The following is a 24223-nucleotide window of genomic DNA, read 5'->3' as shown; positions in this document are numbered from 1 at the left end:
GTGCTCATGAAATGAAGATAGATCCAGTACCAGCTGGACCTTTTTCATGACTTCATTTGACATACCCAGCACCTCCAAGTTGTTGATGTGTGTAGACCACGTTAGAAACTCGTTGTGTGGGGCGCCAGAGTTCAGGAGGACAGTTGGGCACCTGTTGATTGATCATAATCAATAGAACCCACATAGTCATAATCAACATGCGTCATTTATCATCATGATAATCATCCATCCATATGTAGGATCCTGTCTGCGGTATCTGTCTGCGGTGAATGAGTATAACTGAGTCTGACAGCCAATCTCTGTATCAGGATCCACATTAGAGGTATGTGGGAGAGATGATGACTGGCATGGCAGACCGCTGAGATTGACAGGAGGGGTCAATGTTCATCATCATCATCACTACATTGGTTGTTGTCCAGTGGCGAGGGGAATTGAGGTGGGAGGGTTCGGCACCAAAGCCTATATTTACAGTACTGTCATCGTCACTTGTCAGTGTCATTGTCAGTGCTCTGCCCAGGACCCTACAGAAGCACATAGACAGTATATTCTCTCACAGACGGGGTCAGACTGTAACACTCTGTTGAATGATCTAACAACCTATCCACACGTTCAGCCCTCAAGGACCCCTCACTTCACTGCCTGTCCAGACTCTCTGAGTCTTCCTGTAAGGACAATGACTCAAACAGAGATTATATAAGTGCTCTCAGTGCCCCCCACACACACAACCTCACCATACACACGGCTCTCTGGGCCCCCCACACACACAACCTCACCATACACACTGCTCTCTGCGCCCCTTCTGACAAACAGCCAGAAAGGAGTTGAAGGAGGAAACATGCGTACGTGTCTATGTATGTGCTGGGCAGGTATATAGGAGTCCCAGTCACGCAGAGGCCATCCTTTACTCATTGTACAGATAATGTATTTCTGTGTGTGTGTATCAGTGGAGGCAGGAGGGAGGAGCTATAGGAGGACAGGTTCATTGTAATGGCTGGAATGGAAAAATGGAACTGCGTTAAACATGTGCTTTCCATATGTTTTATGTGTTTGATACTGTCCCATTTATACCGTTCCAGCCATTACAATGAGCCCGTCCTCCTGTAGCTCCTCTCAGAAGCCGCCATTGGTGTGTATGTGCACATGTGTATGTGTGTTTGTGTGTGTGTGTGTGCAGTACAGTACTGTAGTGGAGCAGGTTGAGAGCTTCAAGTTCCTTGGTGTCCACATCACCAACAAACTATCATGGTCCAAACACACCAAGACAGTCGTGAAGAGGGCACCACAATGCCTATTCCCCCTCAGCAGACTGAAAAGATTTGGCATGGGTCCTCAGATCCTCAAAAAGTTCTACAGCTGCGCTATCGAGAGCATCCTGACTGGTTGCATCACCGCCTGGTATGGCAACTGCTCGGCCTCCGACCGCTAGGCACTACAGAGGATAGTGCGTGCGGCCCAGTACATCACTGGGGCCAAGCTTCCTGCCATCCAGGACCTCTATGACAGGCAGTGTCAAATTGCCAAAGACTACAGCCACCCTAGTCATAGACTGTTCTCTCTGCTACCGCACAGCAAGCAGTACCAGAGCGCCAAGTCAAGTTCCAAAAGGGTTCTTAACAGCTTCTACCTCCAAGCCATAAGACTCCTGAACAGCTAATCAAATGGCTACCGAGACTATTTGCATTGTCCCGCCCCCCCTCTTTTACGCTGCTGCTACTCTCTGTTTATTATCTATGCATATACACTTTAACTTTAACCTCAATTGCCTCGACTAACCAATGTCCCCACACATTGACTCTGTACCGGCACCCCCTGTATATAGCCTCGCTACTATTATTTTACTGCTACCCTTTAATTATTTGGTACTTGTATTTATTTTTAAATTACTTAACACTTACTTTTCTTAAAACTGCATTGTTGTAGTTGTAGTTGTAAGTAAGAATTTCACTGTAAGGTCTACTACACCTGTTGTATTGTGCGCATGTGACAAATACAATTTGATTTGATTCGATGTGTCTATTTGGCCTGGCTCTTGTCAGTGGACTGGCGTGTCTCAGGTCTGGGATGGAGGTGGCCTCGAGTTGAAGGAATTCTGGCTAGATAAAACACTCACTCCACCAGGGTGTGGGCCCTGACGCCCTGAGGCCCACTGAAACTTTTCCAGACAATCTTTCAGAGGTGGGGGTAAGGACTGGTTACTATTGAATAGCTTTTTCTCCTCAGCAGCTATACGTACTGTAGAACTACGAAGAGAAAGGGGTGACAATGAAGTTATCTAAAGAGTGTGCTTCTCAAAATCCTCCACAATACATCCTCTCCCTTGTTGACCCCAAACATCACACAACCCTGTACAATCCAACCATGGCTTGTTGACCCCAAACATCACACAACCCTGTACAATCCAACCACGGCTTGTTGACAACAAAAACCACACAACCCTGTACAATCCAACCACGGCTTGTTGACCCCAAACATCACACAACCCTGTACAATCCAACCATGGCTTGTTGACCCCAAACATCACACAACCCTGTACAATCCAACCACGGCTTGTTGACCCCAAACATCACACAACCCTGTACAATCCAACCATGGCTTGTTGACCCCAAACATCACACAACCCTGTACAATCCAACCACGGCTTGTTGACCCCAAACATCACACAACCCTGTACAATCCAACCACGGCTTGTTGACCTCAAACATCACACAACCCTGTACAATCCAACCATGGCTTGTTGACCCCAAACATCACACAACCCTGTACAATCCAACCACGGCTTGTTGACCCCAAACATCACACAACCCTGTACAATCCAACCACGGCTTGTTGACCCCAAACATCACACAACCCTGTACAATCCAACCACGGCTTGTTGACCCCAAACATCACACAACCCTGTACAATCCAACCACGGCTTGTTGACCTCAAACATCACACAACCCTGTACAATCCAACCATGGCTTGTTGACCCCAAACATCACACAACCCTGTACAATCCAACCACGGCTTGTTGACCCCAAACATCACACAACCCTGTACAATCCAACCACGGCTTGTTGACCCCAAACATCACACAACCCTGTACAATCCAACCACGGCTTGTTGACCCCAAACATCACACAACCCTGTACAATCCAACCACGGCTTGTTGACCCCAAACAGCACACAACCCTGTACAATCCAACCACGGCTTATGCACTCACAAGGCTCCTGGCAATACAGACCTCTTCACTCCATGAGAGAGGATGTCTAAAATGATCCATCATTTGTACTCAAATAGTAATTCTAATGAGGATAATGAGTATGCTGCCGTCTTTTTTCCCTGACACTTTTTGACACTAGTGTGTGTTTGTTAGCTCTCTACGCTAACAGAATCCATAATGAGCTCCCTAATGCATTTGTTTGTATCAGCGCAGAACATCAAGCACTCTTTCTCATCAATCACTACTCCAGTACTCAGCTCTTATTATGTAAAGGTACACAGAGAACTAATGCTGGTAATGAGATGCTAGATGTGTGAGCATCATACACATGCCCTATCTCTGTGTTGCAGCCAGCACCCTTCTCCTCTCAGCCCCCTTGTCCTCTCCCCTCTTCACTACACATTCCTGCACTACTCGGCCCTGTCACCAAAGGGTCATGGGAAGGCATGTGTGCTTGTTGGTTAATTTTAGCCCTCATTTCATCAAGCCCATTGAGACAAAACACAGAACAAGCACGTCAACCCCTCCACCAAACACCACCACCCTAAAGCAACTCTCTCTGTCTCTTTGATTCTCTAGCAGACTCCATAAACAACTGCAGTGACTTTTGACACACTAAGGCTACATTTACACAGCCTGCCCAATTCTGATATTTTTTTCACTAATTGCTCTTTTGACCAATCACATCAGATCTTTTCACAACAGAGGTTTTTCAGAGCTGATCTGATTGGTCAAAAGACCAATTAGTGAAAAAAATATCAGAATTGGACTGCCTGTGTAAACTCAGCCACACACACACACACACACACACACACACACACACACACACACACACACACACACACACACACACACAGACACACACACACACACACACACACACACACGTTACCAAAGGCATACATCAGAGCTACAGGAGACGACAGAGAGACATGTCAGTAACATCCACCTAAAATGATAGGTGGTACTACATTTAAAGCAATGCACCAATGCATATGAACACTCTGGACACACAGGCACACTACGGACACAGACACAAACACACAAACACACACACACACCAAGTCCATTAACACATCCAACTCCAGGCCATCTGACTGTTTAATAGTCACCAGTAGCCGGCCTCTGCCCTGAACCTTAATCACTGTTACTACCCTGCACCTTTGAGACTGCTGCCCTATGTACATTGTCACTGAACCCATTTCATATGCATATACTGTATTCTAGTAAAGGCTTATCCTATATAACTACTTCTGTACACACCTTTTCTATTCATATACTGTCCATACTGTCTATAAACACACCATTATATCCATAATGGACTCTGACATTGCTCTTTCTGATATTATTTCACTTATTTTATTTTATTTTGGGGATTTGTGTGTTTTGTTTTGTATTTTTAGGTATTACTGCACTGTTTAAGCTAGAAACATAAGCATTTCACTGCACCTGTGATAACATCCGCAAAATATGTGTAATCAACCAATCAAACACTAAGTGTATCTTTGTTGATTATTGACAACTCGACCGATCGTTATCAAGAGGTCATACAATAAGGAACTTTAGGTCAATCAATGTTGGGATGATTCATATTACAGTTTTTTACAATCACCTTGGCACTAATTTCAGAATCTTGGCGTCATTCTTCAGAACTTTAGACACAAAACTCACATCTGATGGTCAAAATGAACATTTTTCTAAACTTTAACACTTTTTCCAATTGCTTGGATACAATACACATAAAGCTAAGATCATTTGTTAATTGAACTAAAATCACCTGTTCAAAATGACACAACTTAACATCAAAGTATTACCATTTCAAAATGTAATTCACACATTACATCTGAGATGACTGTCTATTCATTTCATTACAATGATCTAACTATCAATTGATACGACTGCTCAAAATGATAAGTAACTGTTGCATTACTCTTAATGCATAGTTTTATGGAAACTGACAAACAATATTCCATGTTTAGATCATGAAAGTTTCAGGATAACGAGATCCATTGACACCAATTACCGTGGAACATGAACCAATTGGACTACATTATCTATGTATGTAATATTTCATCATCATTCCTTATCAGACCCTGTTTCTATGGTCCCATGTACCACTTTTCCAGACCACGTTTTCAGATTTGACATCATGTATACTCACTTTATTAGGTACACCTATCTAGTACTGGGTAGGATCCCCTTTTGCCTCCACAACAGCCTGAATTATTCATGGTGTTGTACGTTAAGAGATGCCCTTCTGCACACCACTGTTTTAAACGGCTGTTATTTGAGTATTTGTGGCCTTTCTTTTAGCTTGAATGAGTCATTCCCCTCTGACCTCTCTCATTAACAAGGTGTTTTTGCCCACAGAACTGCCGCTCACTGAATGTGTTTTGTTTATCGCACATCTCTGTAAACTCTGGAGATTGTGGTGTGTAAAAATCCCAGGAGGGCAGCTGTTTCTGAGATGCTGGAAACACCATGTGTGGCACCTTTTCCGTTATAATGTTTGGTCAAACAACATATAAAGCTCTCTACTCTATATACTCTATATATTGAGTTGCAGGCAGCCACATGATTCACTGTTCGAAGGAGCAGGTTATTTGCGTTAACACGCAGGTGTACCTAATAAAGTGGCTGGTGAGTGTAAGTATGCATGCCCTTGTAATTTATTTTCCAATACTGCCAACTCGTTACTGATAATTGATTTCACATTGTGGTACGAGTATATAGTGAAATGAGTGGTATCCACCTACAACAACATAGCGATAACATGGAGCCGGCAGGTGATTCAGGCCACAATAGAGGTCAAGCAGTGGGAGGAGGAAGACGAGGAAGATGTCGTGGTCAAAGGAATGGCAGGGGACAAGCACCCCTTCTGAGAGGTGGTCGTGGGCCTCGTTTGAGAGGTGTGGGGGAACGTGGTAGAGGACAAGCACCCCTTCTGAGAGGTGGTCGTGGGCCTCGTTTGAGAGGTGTGGGGGAACGTGGTAGAGGACAAGGCCAAGGACCAAGACAGCGGCAGCAACAGCAGAGAGTGTCCAATGAAATCTGAGCAATAGTTGTAGACCATGTCGTAAATCATGGCATGACAATGACTGTGTCAGCTACAATGATTCAACCAAACCTCAGAAGATCAACCGTGGCCTCAATCATCAGAACTTTCCGCAATGAGAACCGGTAAGTCTTCAGCATGCGCTAAACATTCGGCTACTCTCAATTGAGAGCCAATGTGTACTACAGAGTAGGTGATGTGACTAAATGTGTTCTTACTGTCATTTTCCCTGCAGAATTGAGACTAGGCCAAATAGGGGAGGCAGAGGCAAAATTCTGACTGACCAACAAGAACGGGCTGTGGTCAATTTTGTTTGGGACAGAAATTACATTCACCTTACAGAAATTCGGCAGCACATCTTGAACAGTGATGACATGTTCAACAATGTGGAAGCCATAACTTTGCTGACTATTGCACGCGTGCTGAAAAGGCACCAGGTGTCTCCAAAACAACTATACTGTGTGCCTTTTGAAAGGAATGAAGACAGAGTGAAGCAACTTAGGACTGAGTATGTTCAGGCGTGTTTAGTTTCAAGATGCCTGTTGTGAAAAATTGCCCAAAAATTCCACATCATTGTAATCAGCAATTCTCTTTCCAAAATGTATTTTTAGAGGGTGATGGAGCTGGATGCTGATGAAAACCACCACAAATTCCTATTTTTGAATGAGGCAGGCTTCAACCTGGCCAAGACAAGGAGGAGAGGTCAGAATTTTGTTGGCCAGCGGGCAACCAACCAAGTACCTGGACAACGTGAGGCCAACATCGCCATGTGTGCGGCTATATTGGAAGATGGTGTGGATCATCGTATTGGATCATATAATGCAGCTCTCCTTGTAAGCTTCCTTGATGAGCTAAATCAGGTCTGTAGAGCTGATGGCGTGACCTATGTCATTGTGTGGGATAATGTCAGGTTCCACCATGCTCAAATGGTGCAAGCATGGTTTCAGGCCCATCCACAATTTACCACAAATTTGGTGGATATATTGAAGATCATAACATCTCAAGACATCAGTCAGGAAGTTAAAGCTTGGTCGCAAATGGGTCTTCCAAATGGGACAATGACCCCAAGCATACTTACAAAGTTGTGTAAAAAATGGCTTATAAAGTCAATAAAGTCAAGGTATTGACAATAAAGACAATAAAGTCAAGGTATTGGAGTGGCCATCACAAAGCCCTGACCGCAATCCTATAGACAATTTGTGGGCAGAACTGAAAAAGCGTGTTGCGAGCAAGGAGGCCTACAAACCTGACTCAGTTGCACCAGCTCTGTCAGGAGGAATGGGCCAGAATTTACCCAACTTATTGTGTGAAGCTTGTGGAAGACTACCTGAAATGTTTTACCCAAGTTAAACAATTTAAAGGCAATGCTACCAAATACTAATTGAGTGTATGTGAACTTCTGACCCACTGGGAATGTGATGAAATAAATAAAAGCTAAAATAAATAATTCTCTCTAGTATTATTCTGATATTTCACATTCTTAAAATAAAGTGGTGATCCTAACTGACCTAAGACAGGGTATTTTTACTAGGATTAAATGTCTGGAATTGTGAAAAACTGAGTTTAAATGTATTTGGCTAAAGTGTATGTAAACTTCCAACTTCAACTGTACATATATGGAAAAGTATCTATTCTCCTTAGAATCTGAGTGTTGTTGGGAACACACAACCCAGTTGGTCATTAGTGCCTGTCTCTTCTCTGGCACAGATCCCATGTAGGCACTTGAGCCCTCTCCTGTGTCCCCTCAATAATCTACACCCGCGCCTGCTGCCACACTGTCATCATAAAAAAAAACTAGTGTGGGTGTGTGCATGTGTGGGTGTGTGTCTGTGGGTGTGTGCAAGTGTATGTCCAGGCCAGAGGAGGCTGGTGGGAGTAGCTATAGGAGGACAAGTTCATTGTAATGTCTGGAATGGAATGAATGGAGTCAAACCTGGTTTCCATGTGTTTGATGTGTTTGATAACGCTTCATTTAATCCATTCTAGACATTACAATGAGCCCGTCCTCCCTCCATCCTAACTCCTCCCTCCATCCTCTACAGGTCCAGGCCCTTGCCATTTTGGTAATTAGCATGTAGTATAATGGTTAGGTTGGGGCCCTGCTATATACTGTCATCAAAACATACCCAGACTGTGTCTCTTGTTAAGTCGAAGTGCCCTCGCCGTTTCACATAATTTTCTGTGAATCTTCTCCAATCTTCTCAGCCGTCGCCAGTGTTATCAGTGACTGGCTCAAGGAGCAGAAGGTTGAAGGAGCTTTGAGATGTGAGACTGGAGAATTTGTACCAATGGTTTGACAGGATGACTTGAGGCATTCTACTTGATGTGTTGATGACACCTTCCAGCCCATGTTAAGTTTTCTCACCTTTATCTGTATCTTTTCTTATTTGCCTCTTGTCACATGACATATCAATGGGCTGTTATTCACCAAGTTGGTTCAGTGGCTGTTTATGAGGAGTGGATGCTGATTCCCAGAATTGTGATCTTGTTTGTCTTTTTTAAATTAAAGGCCCAGTGTAGTCAAAAACGTGATTTCTCTGTGTTTTATATATATTTCCACCCTGTGACGTTGGAACAAAACTGTGAAATTGTGAAAATGATGATAATGCCCTTTTAGTGTAAGAGATGTTTGAAAACACAGTCAGCAAAATTCTGTCTTGAGAAACGAGGAGAGGAGCTTTACAGAGGCCAAAGAGAGAGGGGGGGGGGGGACTATTTTGAGCGTAGAGACTTGTGATGTGCAGTGAAGCAGTTGATGAGGGTGTCTCTGCTCACTGTCAAAAAGTGGCAGGCGCGTCTGGTGGGATGATGACTCCCCCTGCCCCGCGCAGTGCTTGGTCAACCCTGTCAAATGGGGAGGGCATCCGAGATTCACCAAATAGTAGCTTCTTCTACTGTCCGGATGAAACGTAGCGGTTAAGACTTCGATTTACCCCTTTTCTTTCACTTCTCTTTTATCTTGTTGACCGGGAGGGCGGTGTGGGTTTTTCTCCTCTTCATTAGATGATAACGACTGGCAAGGCTTGACTAATTGTAGAGCCTGTTTATTATTTTGTAGGCAAAGTGAAACGTTTTTTACTTAGGAAATACCGTTTTTACACTTTCCTGTGTACTGCAAGCACAACCCGGCTTCCAGTTCTTTCTCCTGTGGAGCGAGCGCCTTTTTTTTTAATCACCCTAGCAACTGGTCCTTGCCGCTGCTGCCTTGTGACATTTCCTTGTCGCTTTGCTCACCAGCAATCGCATATTGAATTGGACTTTTTGCACCCGCCTGTATGCGAGGCCATTTTTGCATAGGGTATTTCCCTACTTCGTCTTTAATTTGATTTATTTAAAACTCTGGAGGTTCATGCGTCGGAGAACTCTCATCTTTCTGCGTCAAAATGCCTGTGAGACGCGGTCATGTAGCCCTCCAGAACACTTATCTGGACACCATTATCCGGAAATTCGATGGACAAAGTAAGTGGACACACTTTACATTGTGACTGAAAAAGTAATAACATAATGTGACCATGAGCAAGCTGTTATAACTGTATAATCCCAACAACAAACAATTAGAAATGAAAGTGAATGCCTTTTCCATGTAACCTTTCAACCATGCAAAGTGTAATAAAATGTAAAGACAAAGGCATTTGTCTAGTGGTCTCTTGTGCCTCCCCCCACCCCAGTTTCTATTGATCCTAATATGAGTGCTACATGGCTGTTTCTGTAATCAAGCAGATGCTTCAGTTTATGTCTGCCTGCCTGCCTGCCTGCCTGCCTGCCTGCCTGCCTGCCTGCCCGCCCGCCCGCCCGTCCGCCCCCCGCCTGCCTGCCTGCCTGTCTGACTGTCCGTCCGTCCGTCCGTCCGCCCCCCGCCTGCCTGTCTGACTGTCTGTCTGTCCGTCCGCCCGCCCCCCCGCCCCCCGCCTGCCTGTCTGACTGACTGTCTGTCTGTCCGTCCGTCCGTCCGCCCGCCCGCCCGCCCCCCGCCTGCCTGTCTGACTGACTGTCTGTCTGTCCGTCCGTCCGTCCGCCCGCCCGCCCGTCCACCCCCCGCCTGCCTGTCTGACTGTCTGTCTGTCCGTCCGCCCGCCCGCCCGTCTGTCCGTCCGCCTGCCTGTCTGACTGACTGTCTGTCTGTCCGTCCGTCCGTCCGCCCGCCCGTCCGCCCCCCGCCTGCCTGTCTGACTGTCTGTCCGTCCGTCCGTCCGCCCTCCCGCCCGCCTGTCCGCCCGCCTGTCTGTTGGTGTAACCCCTGTACTATGGCCTGGGCGTTAATGGCATGGAACAGGTGTTACTGCATTGCCCTGTAAATGTCCAAGACCCTCTGGCGATACTCCTCCTATCTCGACATTTGATTTACAGTTTAAATTTAGGTTATGTCCGTATGCATGTGCTGAATATGCCAAATTGTCATGTTAATACTATAGGTTTGTGTGTTTAGTATGTCTTTGCACCTGCCTATGTTTTCCACATGTTGCATGAATTCACATGCTGCACTAGATTATATTGCATGAGTTAACATGTTCTCCATTCTTAAGCTGGTCAGACCACTGGATCCTGATAGAAAGAGTACATAATGTCTTTGCTTTACAGAGTTTGCATGTGACCACTAACCACTACTACACACTCTGTTAGTGCATATAACTGAGTGATATCCTTCTTGAACAGGACCTTATGCAGCTCATCACAGCACGCTTTACACCCACAGTGCCTCTTCTTTTTCGTGCTTTTGTCTTGAATTAAATGGTATCGTAGTTGACTATTGCGCACTCAGAAACTACCCCACAATTTCTTTGAACCCACTCAAACAAAACATTATTGATCCATTCAGCAAATAAGAAATCCAGTTGTTTAAAAAAGAGGAATGGCTCTGATTAGCACTGAACTTCAATTACAGTAGAGGCCTATAACCTAGCTCAGTAGAGGCCTATAACCTAGCTCAGTAGAGGCCTATAACCTAGCTCAGTAGTGCCTAAAACCTAGCTCAGTAGTGCCTATAACCTAGCTCAGTAGTGGCCTATAACCTAGCTCAGTAGAGGCCTATAACCTAGCTCAGTAGAGGCCTATAACCTAGCTCAGTAGAGGCCTATAACCTAGCTCAGTAGAGGCCTATAACCTAGCTCAGTAGAGGCCTATAACCTAGCTCAGTAGTGGCCTATAACCTAGCTCAGTAGAGGCCTATAACCTAGCTCAGTAGTGGCCTATAACCTAGCTCAGTAGAGGCCTATAACCTAGCTTAGTAGAGGCCTATAACCTAGCTCAGTAGTGGCCTATAACCTAGATGATCAGTAGAGGCCTATAGCCTAGCTCAGTAGTGGCCTATAACCCAGCTCAGTAGTGGCCTATAACCTAGCTCAGTAGAGGCCTATAACCTAGCTCAGTAGAGGCCTATAACCTAGCTCAGTAGTGGCCTATAACCTAGATCAGTAGAGGCCTATAGCCTAGCTCAGTAGTGGCCTATAACCCAGCTCAGTAGTGGCCTATAACCTAGCTCAGTAGTGGCCTATAACCTAGCTCAGTAGTGGCCTATCTCTATGCTACTGTAAGTCTGACTGTGACTACTGTGCCTGTCACTGTCAGTGTTCTTCAGTCACAGTGTGAAGGCAGTCTGTTGACCACAGGGGTACGGCTCAAAATAACCTTCTCCACATTAAAGAGAGAAGATGCAATGTTCCGCTTTTCACCTCAATTTCATGTTAAACGATTTCAGCTTGTTTAATTTGCTGTGCTAGCATGTGACATTTCGGAATGAATTGTGTTACTCTGGGATTTTCAAAGCTCCGTGCAGAGGGGTCCTCAGAGACAGACCGATAAGTCCCATCAAACTGATGTCTTCCTTATCTCTGTGTGCGTAAGCACCCTGCCGGGTGATGCGTGTGCCAAACCACTGCTGCTTAGCAACAATCTGAGTCTGGGTGTCTGTGTTCTGAGGCATTGATAATGACTTAGGATAGGGTGTACTTTCCACCAAACGACCTCACCTATTTACTCTACACAGAGCAGCAAGGAGGGGGAAGGGGTTCTGCGTTTTCTGGGTGAAGCTCCAAATCGCTCTCCTCATATTTGTTTAAATGGGGAAGAATGAGAGTTGTGTAACTCAGTTTCACGAGGGGATAAAAAGAGGAGTAGAGACAGAGTCAGAGGCACAGATGTTTGAGCAGCTTTTCAACATAAACTGTACTGATTGAATATCACGCTGTACGACAATATCAGTGTAGCTGATGTGACTTCGAAGGCAATTGTCATTAGCGCTGGAGACAATAGCCACACTCATGAACCTAGGTAAGGACAGCTGAAACCTATTGCAGTATATTATAATCTTGATTGCGGACTGTCATTTCTGAGTCCAGCTGCTCCGTATTTGTCCCTCTGGGGCCATCTTGAATCATTGCACTGATATGATTTGTGCCGCAGAGGGACAGACTTGATTACTCCAGTTTCAACTTGATGTTAAGGTGAATGTGGTTAGTTGAATGCGATACTGAAATGATCACAGTCCAGACTTGAATTGGATCAGATTGAGAGACTTCTCCTTGAAATGATCATCAGCTGAATATGATAACTGAATGTTTCTGAAGTTTGATCAACTTTGATTGTCTGATTTTGCATACTGCATTTGATGTAATAAGCCTTCAATTATAATTGTACTGTAACCACATTCCCACCATATTCGTACATTTTCATATCTGCTCTGACTCTCCCCTTGGTTTCCTCCCAGATCGTAAGTTCCTGATAGCCAACGCTCAGATGAAGAACTGTGGCATTATCTACTGTAACGAGGGCTTCTGCCAGATGTTTGGCTTCTCGCGGGCAGAGATCATGCAGCAGCCCTGCACCTGCCAGTTCTTGGTGGGGCCTGGCACCATGAAGACTGCCTTGACACAGCTGGCACAGGCCCTGCTAGGGTCAGAGGAGCGCAAGGTGGAGATCCTCTACTACAACAAAGAAGGTAAGGAGAAGGTGGAGGGTTAGACTGAGATTCAGAGAGGAAGAAATGGAAAGAGCAAGAGAGTCAAAGTGACAACATTACTCCCCATCTTTATAGTGGGGAGTGCTGTAAAGGTCACATACAGAATATTTTGGTCCCTCCAAGTGTCATGGCTGTCTCCCTCTCACTTTTATATAATGCTACTTACTGTTTGATGCAGTGTTACAGTATGTGGAGCCAGATGCTGCAGACTCAGTGAACTCTCTTCTACTAATTTATCTGTCTGGGGAGTGGACATGGTGGAGCTGTCTTGGCCTGCTTACCTCACCTGCAACATGTTTATTCATTCCCTATAACAACACAGGGCAAGACCCAGATGCAGACACAGGAGGCAGATGGTTCGAGTCTCTGATATATATTAACAACAAAGGGCAGGCAAGAGGCAGGTCGAGGACAGGTAAAAGTTCAGAACCAGGTCAGAGTTCCAAACTGTACAGGGAGGCAGGCAGGCTCAAGGTCAGGGCAGGCTGAATGGTCAGGCAGGCGGGCTCAGTGTTAGGGCAGGCAAAAGGTCAAAACCAGGAGGACTAGAAAAACAGAGACAAGAAAAAGCAGGAGCACAGAAAAACGTGCTGGTTGACTTGACAAGAAAAACAGAGAACACAGGAATAAATACCCTGGGAATAATTGGAAAGACGGGTGACACCTGGAGGTGGGTGGAGACAATCACAAAGACAGGTGAAACAGATCAGGGCGTGACATCCCCACTCCCCATTCCCATCCTGTGCATAGCTGCACTAAGTAGTTTGGGTTGGGGGTGCTGCAGGGGGAAAGGGGGGGTGCAGATTTTTATTTTTTTTCCCGTGCTACGGAAGGCTACATAGGTCCGCTAATACAGGACAAGTAAAGGCCCAGTACTTTTGTGATTTTGTTTCATTAAAAAAAGTAAAAAATACTTGTATGCTCCTGTCTCTTGTACATGTACACAAGACCGAGGGTTTTAACCAAAATTATTTTCCGATTGTTTTGTTCTGAACAGAACCATATATATATTTTTTCGTTACACTGTTCCGACCAGCAAACTACAGTTCTGCACCAGTTCATATCGTTACTGTTCCTTTTTAAACCTTTATTTATTTTCCATTTAGCTCGACATTAAATGACTTTTCCAATCATGCAGTATGGATAGAGCAGCTTTGTCACGACTTCCGCCGAAGTCGGGTCCTCTCCTTGTTCGGGTGGTGCTCGGCGGTCCAAGTCACCGGTCTTCTAGCCATCATCGATCCACTTTTCATTTTCCATGTGTTTTGTCTTGTTTTTCCTCACACCTGGTTTCAATTCCCTCAATCACTTGTTGTGTATTTAACCCTCTGTTTCCCCCCATGTCTTTGTGTGGGATTGTTTATTGTAGTGCTTGTGCATGTGTTGATTGGTGCGCGACGGGTTTTTGTACCCAATATCTTGTTATTTTTTATGCCGTTGGTTTTGCGATTAAACTGCTCCGGCTATTACCAAGTTCTGCTCTCCTGCGTTTGACTGGTTACGCACCCCTTACAAGCTTGCTATAGAGTTGGCACACTATAGCTCAGTGAGTTGTTCACATGCGTTATGGAAAGACAAGTGTAGGGCGTGAATTTCAACTGAAATTTTGCGAGTGGGGAGACAGTGAGAGAGGGTGGAGGAGGAGGCTTGGCTTGAAACGCTGGGGATCTTGTGATGACATGCATTATCTGAATTAGGCCCACAGAATTATACTTATGGAGGAGCGGCTTCTATGGAAGAATTTTGAATGTCTTTGAACTTCAGAGTTGGCTTAACGTTGGACCAGAGTAGCTGGCTAGCCAACAAGCTTGTGTGTGCAGAGCGGCACCTGAATTAAAAACACATCTTACCTTTTTATAGTTAATAAATCTAATGTGAACTATAGGATCCTAACTAGCATTGAAAAAGTTAATCCATTCTTCTGTCATAAAAAATCTCTCTCCCTATCTTGTAGATTATGTTTGTAATGTCCGCAGGCTACAGCTATAATTCTGAGGGGCAGATAGACTACACACACACACACACCGGCAAAGATTTTCAGCTGGCAGACTTTGGAAGAAGTTCATGATTGACAGAGGAAGAGCTTTGCATAGGCGCTTTGTTGCATTTTTTTAATGGGACTTTTAAATAATGGTTCTGTTCCAGAACAATAAAGATCATTTTTGTTCCCTGGTCTGGTTCTGATTCTGTTCCTTAAAAATGTCATTATTTTCCAGTTTGTTTTGCGACCCCTGCAAAGGACAAGCAAACAGACCTGGCTAGTGAGGCTGTAGACACAATGCCCTTTACGTTGGTCATTTGGGCATGAGAAGTGCCGTGTCGGAGAGCTTGTTGTCATGGAAATATTGTCAGTGTGCCAGCTCAAATCCACTGAACATCTATTTATTTTGTATCCCAGTAATGCATACAGTCATGAATGCAGGTGCCCACACAAGCATGAATGAATTGTAAATGGGTACAATTTACAAAAAAAATGCATTATGTTGCTGTACCTGATTGATCTTAATTGATCCTAAAACTGAATGAATGTGTTTGTTTGTTAATGTGTGTGTGTGTGAGTGTAAAACAAGAACATTTCCTGGGGACATTACTCCGGGGACATTTGCCGGTCCCCACAATGAAAATGGCTGTTTTAGGCTAAGGGGTTATGTTTAGGGGTTAGGGTTACAATTAGGATTAGGGGTTAAGAGTTGGAGTTAGTGTTAGGGTTAGGGTTTGGTTAAGGGTTAGGTTTAGGGGTTAGGGAAAATAGGATTTTGAATGGGAATCAATTAGGCTTGGGCAGTATACCCCGTATACCAGGGTATTTGGAAATAGCCACAGGATGGTTTTTCAATATCGTCAATACCTTTGAAACTGTTTCTTTGAAGTTTTTCAATAAATTGTAATATAAGTGTCTGTTTTTTATGGAAGTACCTGCAGTCAACTTGTGCAATATGTTAGGAGAGCGTTAGGAGGTAAAACAGATTGTGTTCTTCTTTTCACCTGTCACTGTCACGCCCTGACCTTAGTTATCTTTGTTTTCTTTATTATTTTGGTTAGGTCAGGGTGTGACGAGGGTGGTATGTGTGTTTTTGTCTGGTCTAGGGTTTTTGTATATCTATGCGGTTTTGGTATTGTCTAGGTAAATGTAGGTCTATGGTGGCCTGAATTGGTTCCCAATCAGAGACAGCTGTTTATCGTTATCTCTGATTGGGGATCCTATTTAGGTTGCCATTTTCCATTTTGGTTTTGTGGGTAATTGTCTATGTGTAGTTGCATGTCAGCACCCGTGGTTATAGTGTCATGTTCGTTTTGTTAGTTTCTTTTAAGTGTTTTTTTTTTTTTAAATAAAAGAAGAATGTATTCATCACATGCTGCGCCTTGGTCTCATCGTTATGACGACCGTGACAGTCACATTATTTTACATTATGAGACTTACCGTAGTTCCCCAGAACAGTTGAGCCAGTCACATGTTTGTTTGTTTGTTATAGCACAATGGAAGTAAGCAGGAACAGGTGAGTCCGTCTGTGTATTGACGGGGTTGTGTTTTATATTGAAGGTCAACAATGCCAAAGGTGCTTCAACAAATTACTGAGGTAAAGGGTCTGAATACTTATTTACAGTAAATGTGATTTTTCTGTTTTTTTATTTTTAATAAATTTGCTACAAGTTTTTGTTCTGGCCTTCTGGGGTATTGTGTGTAGATAGATGCGGACAAATAAGGCTGTAACGTAACAAAATGTGGAAAAAGTGAAGGGGTCTGAATACTTTCCGAATGCACAGTATCTAAGTAAGTGCTGAATTAATAAGGTGACGGGGCATCATATTGTGTTAGCTTTCTGTCAAGTTTGAGAAGTCAAAGCCCTTTGGATGAGTTATCTGTACCACTGCCACTGCTGTCTTTTGATTTCCTTGCGTTTTCTCGCCTCTCTGTTCTCGGCCCGTCTCCTCCCCCATTTTCTCAGAGCAGAGCAGGCAGGTCCGTTGCCGTAGCGACTCCGGACTCCACACAGACACAGCATGTACACATGCTGCTCCTGAGCCAGTACTGTTTTTCCTTCTAACAAGCATGCGTCAAACTTTGTTCATTTGCACAATGTCTCTCATTCACATTCACTTGTAAATGTCCAAACTCACCCAAAATGTTATTCGTAAGCTTCTACCTACAGTACCAGTCAAAGGTTTGGACACACCTACTCATTCAAGGGTTTGTCTTTATTTTTACTATTTTCTACATTGTAGAATAATAATGAAGATGTCAAAACTATGAAATAACACATATGGAATCATGTAGTTACCAAAAAAGTGTTAAACAAAACAAAATATATATTTATATTTGAGATTCTTCAAAGGAGCCAGCCTTTTCCTTGATGACAACTTTGCACACTCTTGGCATTCTCTCAACCAGCTTCATGAGGTAGTCACCTGGAATGCCTTTCAATTAACAGGTGTGCCTTGTTAAAAGTGAATTTGGGGAATTTCTTTACTTCTTAATGCGTTTGACCCAATCAGTTGTGTTGTGACAAGGTAGGGGTAGTATACAAAATATAGCCCTATTTGGTAAAAGACCAAGTCCATATTATGGAAAGAACAGCTCAAATAAGCAAAGAGAAACGACAGTCCATCATTACTGTAAGACATGAAGGTCAGTCAATGAGGAAAATTTCAACGTTTCTTCAAGTGCAGTCGCAAAAACCATGAAGTGCTATGATGAAACTGGCTCTCATGAGGACTGCCGCAGGAAAGGACGAGTTACCTCTGCTGCAGAGGTCAATGCGGAACATTTCAAGAACTTGTAGTGGGGAGTTGCAGTTTCGAACAAGCTGATATTCTACATAGTTTAGTGCATAAAACATGGTAATTAACTACAATGACTATAATCCATTGCACATCTACTTGTTCGGTCTGTTTCATTGACGCCTACTACTAATCGCTCAGTACTACGATTGATATGCCACTCTATTCCCCTCTCTTCTGTAGTTTTCTTGCTTTTTTTCTTCCTCTCTCTCTTTCTCTAGCTCTCCCTCTCGCCCGCTCTCTCCCTCCCCTCTTCCTACAGTCTGTCTACATTTTGATTGGTCTTATTCTCTATCTGTTTCTCCTATGCTAGGACATGTTGACAGCCCCTACCCTGGCTTCACTTAAACAGAAAGGAGGGTCTCATAAATGCCCTGGGAAAACATCCAGTCATGGAAAGAAACTACAAGGCTGTACTGCTGTTTGAAAGGCCTCTCCACACAAAACTGAAATGAGATGGCAGTAACAGCCCACCAACCATGAAACCTGAGACTGTCTAAATGTGTTCAGTGTTAAAGAAAGCACAGTCAGATAAGATTAAACAATATTTATAGTTACTTGAGCTGTCCCGAAGTCTACTTAGTTACCTTTGAGCCCAGGTTCGGATGGCCATTAGCAGCTTTATAATGTTATGTCTCTCCCCCCTGCAGGGACCTGCAGGCCCTGTCTGATTGATGTTGTTCCTGTGAAGAAAGCAGAGGGACAGGTCATCATGTTCATCCTCAACTTCCAGGAAATCATTGACCCCTCCCTCAAGAAACCAGGTCTGAGACAGAGGGTGGCCCAGGGCTGGGTATGGGCAGGTCAGTGTGGAAGTGTGTGTGTGATACTGTCTGTCTGCATCAACCTGTTTATTCCATGTTGAATGTAGCTGTGTTATAACATACAGAATGTGACTGGTAGTGTAGGTGTATTTATGTAAAGTGTATGTATAAGCACTCTGTGGTTTCTCAGGGCAGAGTCGCAGGCTGAAGTTGAGACTGCCTTTGGCACGTGCAATGCGTCGGTCTTCCCTCGCCAAAGACCAGTTTGAGGGGGTGGTGGTGGACTGCCTACAGGTAAGGTGGCCAGAGACTCCCATACACACACAGTACTCATCTAAATATGACCTTACATATAATATATCTTGATTATCTCAGTTCCTGTATCTCTTATGTTTTGTAATGAATATAGCTTCAGTCACATACATTTAGCAGTAAGTAGAAATCTAGTACAATATTTAACCTATGATTGTCCTCTTCCTCCTTCCCTAATTCAGCCCAACAGTGAAGAGATCCCTCTGAAAGAGTTCCGTATCCCGTCCAAGGAGAGCTGCATGCAGTCTGAGACAGAGGCGCTGATAGAGCAGGACCACGAGTTCTCCCAGCCTGCAAGCCACTACTCCCCCAAACTGCTGTCCCTATTGTCAGAGCGGCTGGAACCCAGCGTGCCCTTCCTCCCCAGCAGCCCCTTCTCCAGTGCAGCCTTCCCCAGGACGGTCCTGCCCCGGAGCCGCTCCAGAGAGACTGTCGGCAGCCTCCGCAGAGCTTCCTCCCTGGATGACCTCGGCAGCATGAGGGCCGAGTCGGGCCGACCAGGAGACCCACACTCCAACAGCAGTGAGTTCGTGTGTGTGTGTACCCAGACATAAGTGTAGTCTGTTGCCATTTTTGTACCCCCTCTGACAGGAAGAAATGTGGCTGTCTCCTCTTACAGTTCCATCTGAATCAAAACAAACCAAGCCAAAGCTACCTGGGCCTGTTGGAGGTATTCTGTTCTCTAGAAAATGTGAATCCTCACTCCCATTCCTCAAGCACTGAGCATGTGCAGCAGCAGGGTCACTAATCAATGTCTCTAACCTATAGTGTGTGTGTGTGTGTGTGTGGGTGTGTGTGTGTGTGTGTGTGTGTGTGTGTGTGCCAGGTCTATAGGAGTCCCAGTCACTCAGAGGCCATCCTTTACTCATCACACAGCTAATACTATGGGCTATGGAGTGTAGGGCTGTGGACGTCCCATCTACCCCAGGGACATAATGTAGAGGAATACATCCATCCCCGCAATGCATTAACACACTCCCTCTCATTTCATTACTCTATCAATTTAATTGGCTTTATTGGCATGAGAAACATATGTTTACATTGCCAAAACAAGTGAAATAGATAATACACTTTCTCTGTATCTTTCTCACTTAGATGCTTTGCTCAGTATAAACCAAGATGTTTCTCACCTAGAGGAATGATAATTGCATTATAACACATTATATTTTTAGTTCTGAATGTGTTACTTGCAGTTTAAATAAAGGATTTGAATGATAATATAATATGTAAACTAGTCGTTGAAAGTAGATAGACACAGCAATGAGAGATGAGTGTTGTTGTGTGCAGACCTGAAGGCCGGTACTCTGAGCTCCACCTCAGACTCGGACCTGATGCGACGCAGGACCAGCACTCGCAGGACCAGCACTCGTAACCCCCTCACACTCAGTTTCGCCTCCGACCTCTTGCGATCGCCCTCGCCCACTGAGATCGAGATCATCGCTCCCAGCAAAGTAAAGGACCGCCACCGAGATGTCACAGAGAAGGTCACACATGTCACACAGGTGAGACACATGGTCCTCACTAGCACTCATATCACACAACCATGTGATTGCCTGACTCTACCTGTATTCTGCTAATATTAAGGGATTTTTAAAGTGAGCTTTTTCAGAACGGTATGTGCGATACTGTGTACACAGGTTGTTGTGTAAAAGGAACGTTGGGTTATTGAGAAGTGGTGGCTTTCTGCTGAAGAAGCAGCTGCATGTCACTCAAGTGTTTCCACATGCATCCACACACACACACACACACACACACAAACGCACAAACAGGAACGAAATACAGTATATACAATTCACTTTTTTTTCAGTCACTGGTGCTATTTTCAAAAGTATGTGGTGAATTTTCTTAAAACAAAACTCCAAACTGGTAACACTTGTAACAGGGCAAGTCTCATAAAACGTGTTATTGTGCATTTATTTAGTTTGAATGCATCTTTCACCACCCAACCATTTCATCCAACATATACATGTACTGTCAGATACCATATGAACATTTATTTAATAATCAAAACACACTATATTAATACATTTTCAATGTAGTTATTTTAACAGCTAGTTAATCCAATAGATACATGTTTCAAAATGCCCTTTGAATATAATATACTACAGTACTGTTTTCACATTAGACAATACACTTGCACTATCTTTTGAAATTGACTGAACATCAAATTTCAATCATTTCTATCCCATGTGTGACCTTTCACAATTGATTAATAAAATGTCTGTATTGTTCAGATATAATTACAACATAGGTGTACTGTAATCAAATGAAAGAAACAGCATTAGTTTGCATCAAGCCTGTCTTGAGCATTTGGCCATTGGTTCTCATCGACATCGCAGTAAATGTACTCATTGTTCATGCACCTGGGGAAAAAACCTTTTGGCATGGAGAATCCAAGCCTGACAAAGCCTGGATTGATGGCATTACATGATTCATTCATGGCCTGAAGGAGGGTGGTACGCTCATGGGGATGACAATCATATATCTTCCACCTGTACTGTACTATGTATTGTACTTGTGTATTGTAGTTGTCCTGTATGTGGCTCAGTTCATAAGAGCATGGCACTAGCAAGACCAGATTGTGTTCGATTTCCACTGGGGTCACTTACGAAAATATAAAGATTCACTGTTGCCACTTAGGATAAAAACATCTACTACGTAAATGGCATGTACTGTACTGGACAGATCACCATGCGCAGTGTCAAGTGTCGGCTGGAGTGGTGTGAAGCTCGCCGCCATTGGACTCTGGAGCAGTGGAAACGCGTTCTCTGGAGTGATGCATCACACTTCACTATCTATCAGTCAGACGGACAAATCTGGATTTTGTGGATGCCAGGAGAACGCTACCTGCCCCAATGCAACCCCATCAAACACCTTTGGGATAAATTAGAACGGTGACTGCGAGCCAGTCCTAATAGCCCAACATCAGCGCCCGACCTCCCTATTGCTCTTGTGGCTGAATGGAAGCAAGTCCCCGCAGCAATGTTCCAACATCTAGTGGAAAGCCTTCTCAGAAGAGTGGATGCAGTTTAGGCAGCAAAGGGGGGACCAACTCCATATTAATGCTAATGATTTTGGAATGAGATGTTCGACGAGCAGGTGTCCACATACTTTTCTTCATGTAGTGTGTAAGAGGATATTATCTCCTGTATGAACATTTTGTTGGCTACATCTATGGAGATGTTATTTAGCATCACTACTGTACTATATGCTCTTGTCTCTCTGCATGTATATGAAAGAGGGAGAATGGGGAAAAGGCAGTTTGTATGTGTGAAAGAAAGATCCCACCTTCCATAGTGTGACATCTGTGCCAGCAGAATAACTTTTCACACCCACATGTCATCACACTAAGTTTGAGTACATTGTCATAACCTGTAATGCCATGGAAACACTAACGCAGTGAGCTGGCCCCACAACACCACTGCGTAGCACACTGACCCACATGTCTGTGGTGGGACAGTCTGAGTGGCCACCAGCCAGATGAACCCACACGCTAACCCTGGCTGCCCTGACTTCACTTGTCCACTACAAGTGGAATAATGTGACTCAATATTAGGGATTTTTGTGGTATTACTAGATGTGTGTGTGTGTCAGGTGAACATACATGTCTTATGAGAGTACATTTGAGTGTTATAACGGGGGTTTATATAATCAGAATTGAGTTGATTGACTGTGAACGGGCAGTTGGACTTGCTGCTAATGTTAGCATTGCTCTGAGTGAGAGGTGAGCGCTTTAGGTTGCCGTGTCAATGCCCCCTGTTGTCACCGTTTTATTTCTCTATTTGGTGAGGTCAGGGTGTGATGTGGGGTGGGCGTTCTATGTTTTGTATTTCTTTGTGTTTGGCCGAGTGTGGTTCCCAATCAGAGGCAGCTGTCTCGTTGTCTCTGATTGGGAATCGTACTTAGGTAGCCTTTTTCCTATGTTGTGGTATCTTGTTTTTGTACAGCTCTTGTAGCCTACGGAATGGTACGTTCGTTTTGGTTTCACTTTGTTATTTTATTGCTGGTTCTCATTTAAATAAATATGATGACCACAAATTACGCTGCGCCTTGTTCTCCTTCAAACAACGCATGTTACACCTGTCTTGCTCACTGGGTGCACATGGGAGGCAATTTGGTGTGCCTCTAGTTCCTACCAATGGAAAAATTGATCGGGCCAATAGATGCCTCCCTCTCCACTTCCTCCCAACCTGCTCCTGGTAGAGTCCTCAGCTGCTGATCACTATAAATACCACACACATGTACTCTCAAATGATATGAGCTGTGGTGTTTGTTTTTTATTCACCCTCACCAACAAGTTCACACATCTAGAAGATAATTAGACTGGAAAAATCATCGTGTTTGGCAGGACATGGAGTGGCAAGGAGTGAAATGTTAGCACAAACAGACTGGATTTCTACAGGCTAATTATGTTGCCTTCCCAGGTTTGGGGTCAAATCCATTTAAATTCCAGTCAATTCAGAAAGTAAACCACGTTTCAATTCCAAATTGTCCTCATTGAAAAGCATTGAAGAGAATTGGAATTTCAGAGAATTCCTGAATTGACTGGAATTGAAAATGGAATTTACCCCAACCTTGTACCTTTCCAACTGATATTTGACGATTTCAACAATTTGTTTTAGAGATAATGTACACGAAACAAAAATATCAACGCAACATGTAAAGTGTTGGTCCCATATTTAATGAGCTGAAATAAAAGATCACAAATGTTCCATACCCTCAAAAAGCTTCTTTCTCTACAATGTTGTGCACACATTTGTTTACATCCCTGATAGTGAGCATTTCTCCTGTTCAAATATGACCCATCTACCTGACAGGTGTGGCATATCAATAAGCTTGTGCTGGGGACAATAAAAGGCCACTCTAAAATGTGCAGTTTTGTCACACAACACAATGCCACAGATGTCACACATGTGGGAATTCCTTCAAGACTGTTGTAAAAGCATTCCAGGTAAAGCTGGTTGAGAGAATGATAAGTGTGCAAAGCTGTCAAGGTAAATGGTGACTATTTGAAGAATCTCACAAAATATATATATTTTGATTTGTTTAACTCTTTTTTTGGTTACTACATGATTCCATGTGTGTTATTTCATAGTTTTGATGTCTTCACTATTATTCTACAATGGAGAAAATAGTAAAAATATAATCCATTGAA

The 24223-nt window shown here is 43.9% G+C and overlaps 1 protein-coding gene and 1 pseudogene across 1 annotated transcript in view; both read left to right on the top strand.

Moving 5' to 3' along the window:
* The first annotated feature begins 5976 nt into the window (after positions 1 to 5976).
* LOC149979411 (uncharacterized) lies at positions 5977 to 7199 on the top strand (annotated as a pseudogene).
* Positions 7200 to 9000: 1801 nt separating this feature from the next.
* Positions 9001 to 24223, top strand: part of LOC118936242 (voltage-gated inwardly rectifying potassium channel KCNH6) — a 40360-nt gene continuing 25137 nt past the window's right edge. Inside the window, exons 1-7 of the mRNA XM_036938790.2 lie at positions 9001 to 9717; positions 12962 to 13192; positions 18643 to 18795; positions 18947 to 19050; positions 19251 to 19590; positions 19688 to 19738; positions 20356 to 20570. Coding sequence (XP_036794685.2) covers positions 9642 to 9717; positions 12962 to 13192; positions 18643 to 18795; positions 18947 to 19050; positions 19251 to 19590; positions 19688 to 19738; positions 20356 to 20570 — 1170 coding nt within the window. The 5' untranslated portion in view covers positions 9001 to 9641. The remainder of the gene's footprint in view (positions 9718 to 12961; positions 13193 to 18642; positions 18796 to 18946; positions 19051 to 19250; positions 19591 to 19687; positions 19739 to 20355; positions 20571 to 24223) is intronic.

This window comes from Oncorhynchus mykiss, chromosome 12 (genome assembly GCF_057628025.1).
Source record: "Oncorhynchus mykiss isolate SJ-2025 chromosome 12, ASM5762802v1, whole genome shotgun sequence".
NCBI lineage: Eukaryota > Metazoa > Chordata > Actinopteri > Salmoniformes > Salmonidae > Oncorhynchus > Oncorhynchus mykiss.
This window is presented reverse-complemented; position numbering and strand designations above follow the sequence as displayed.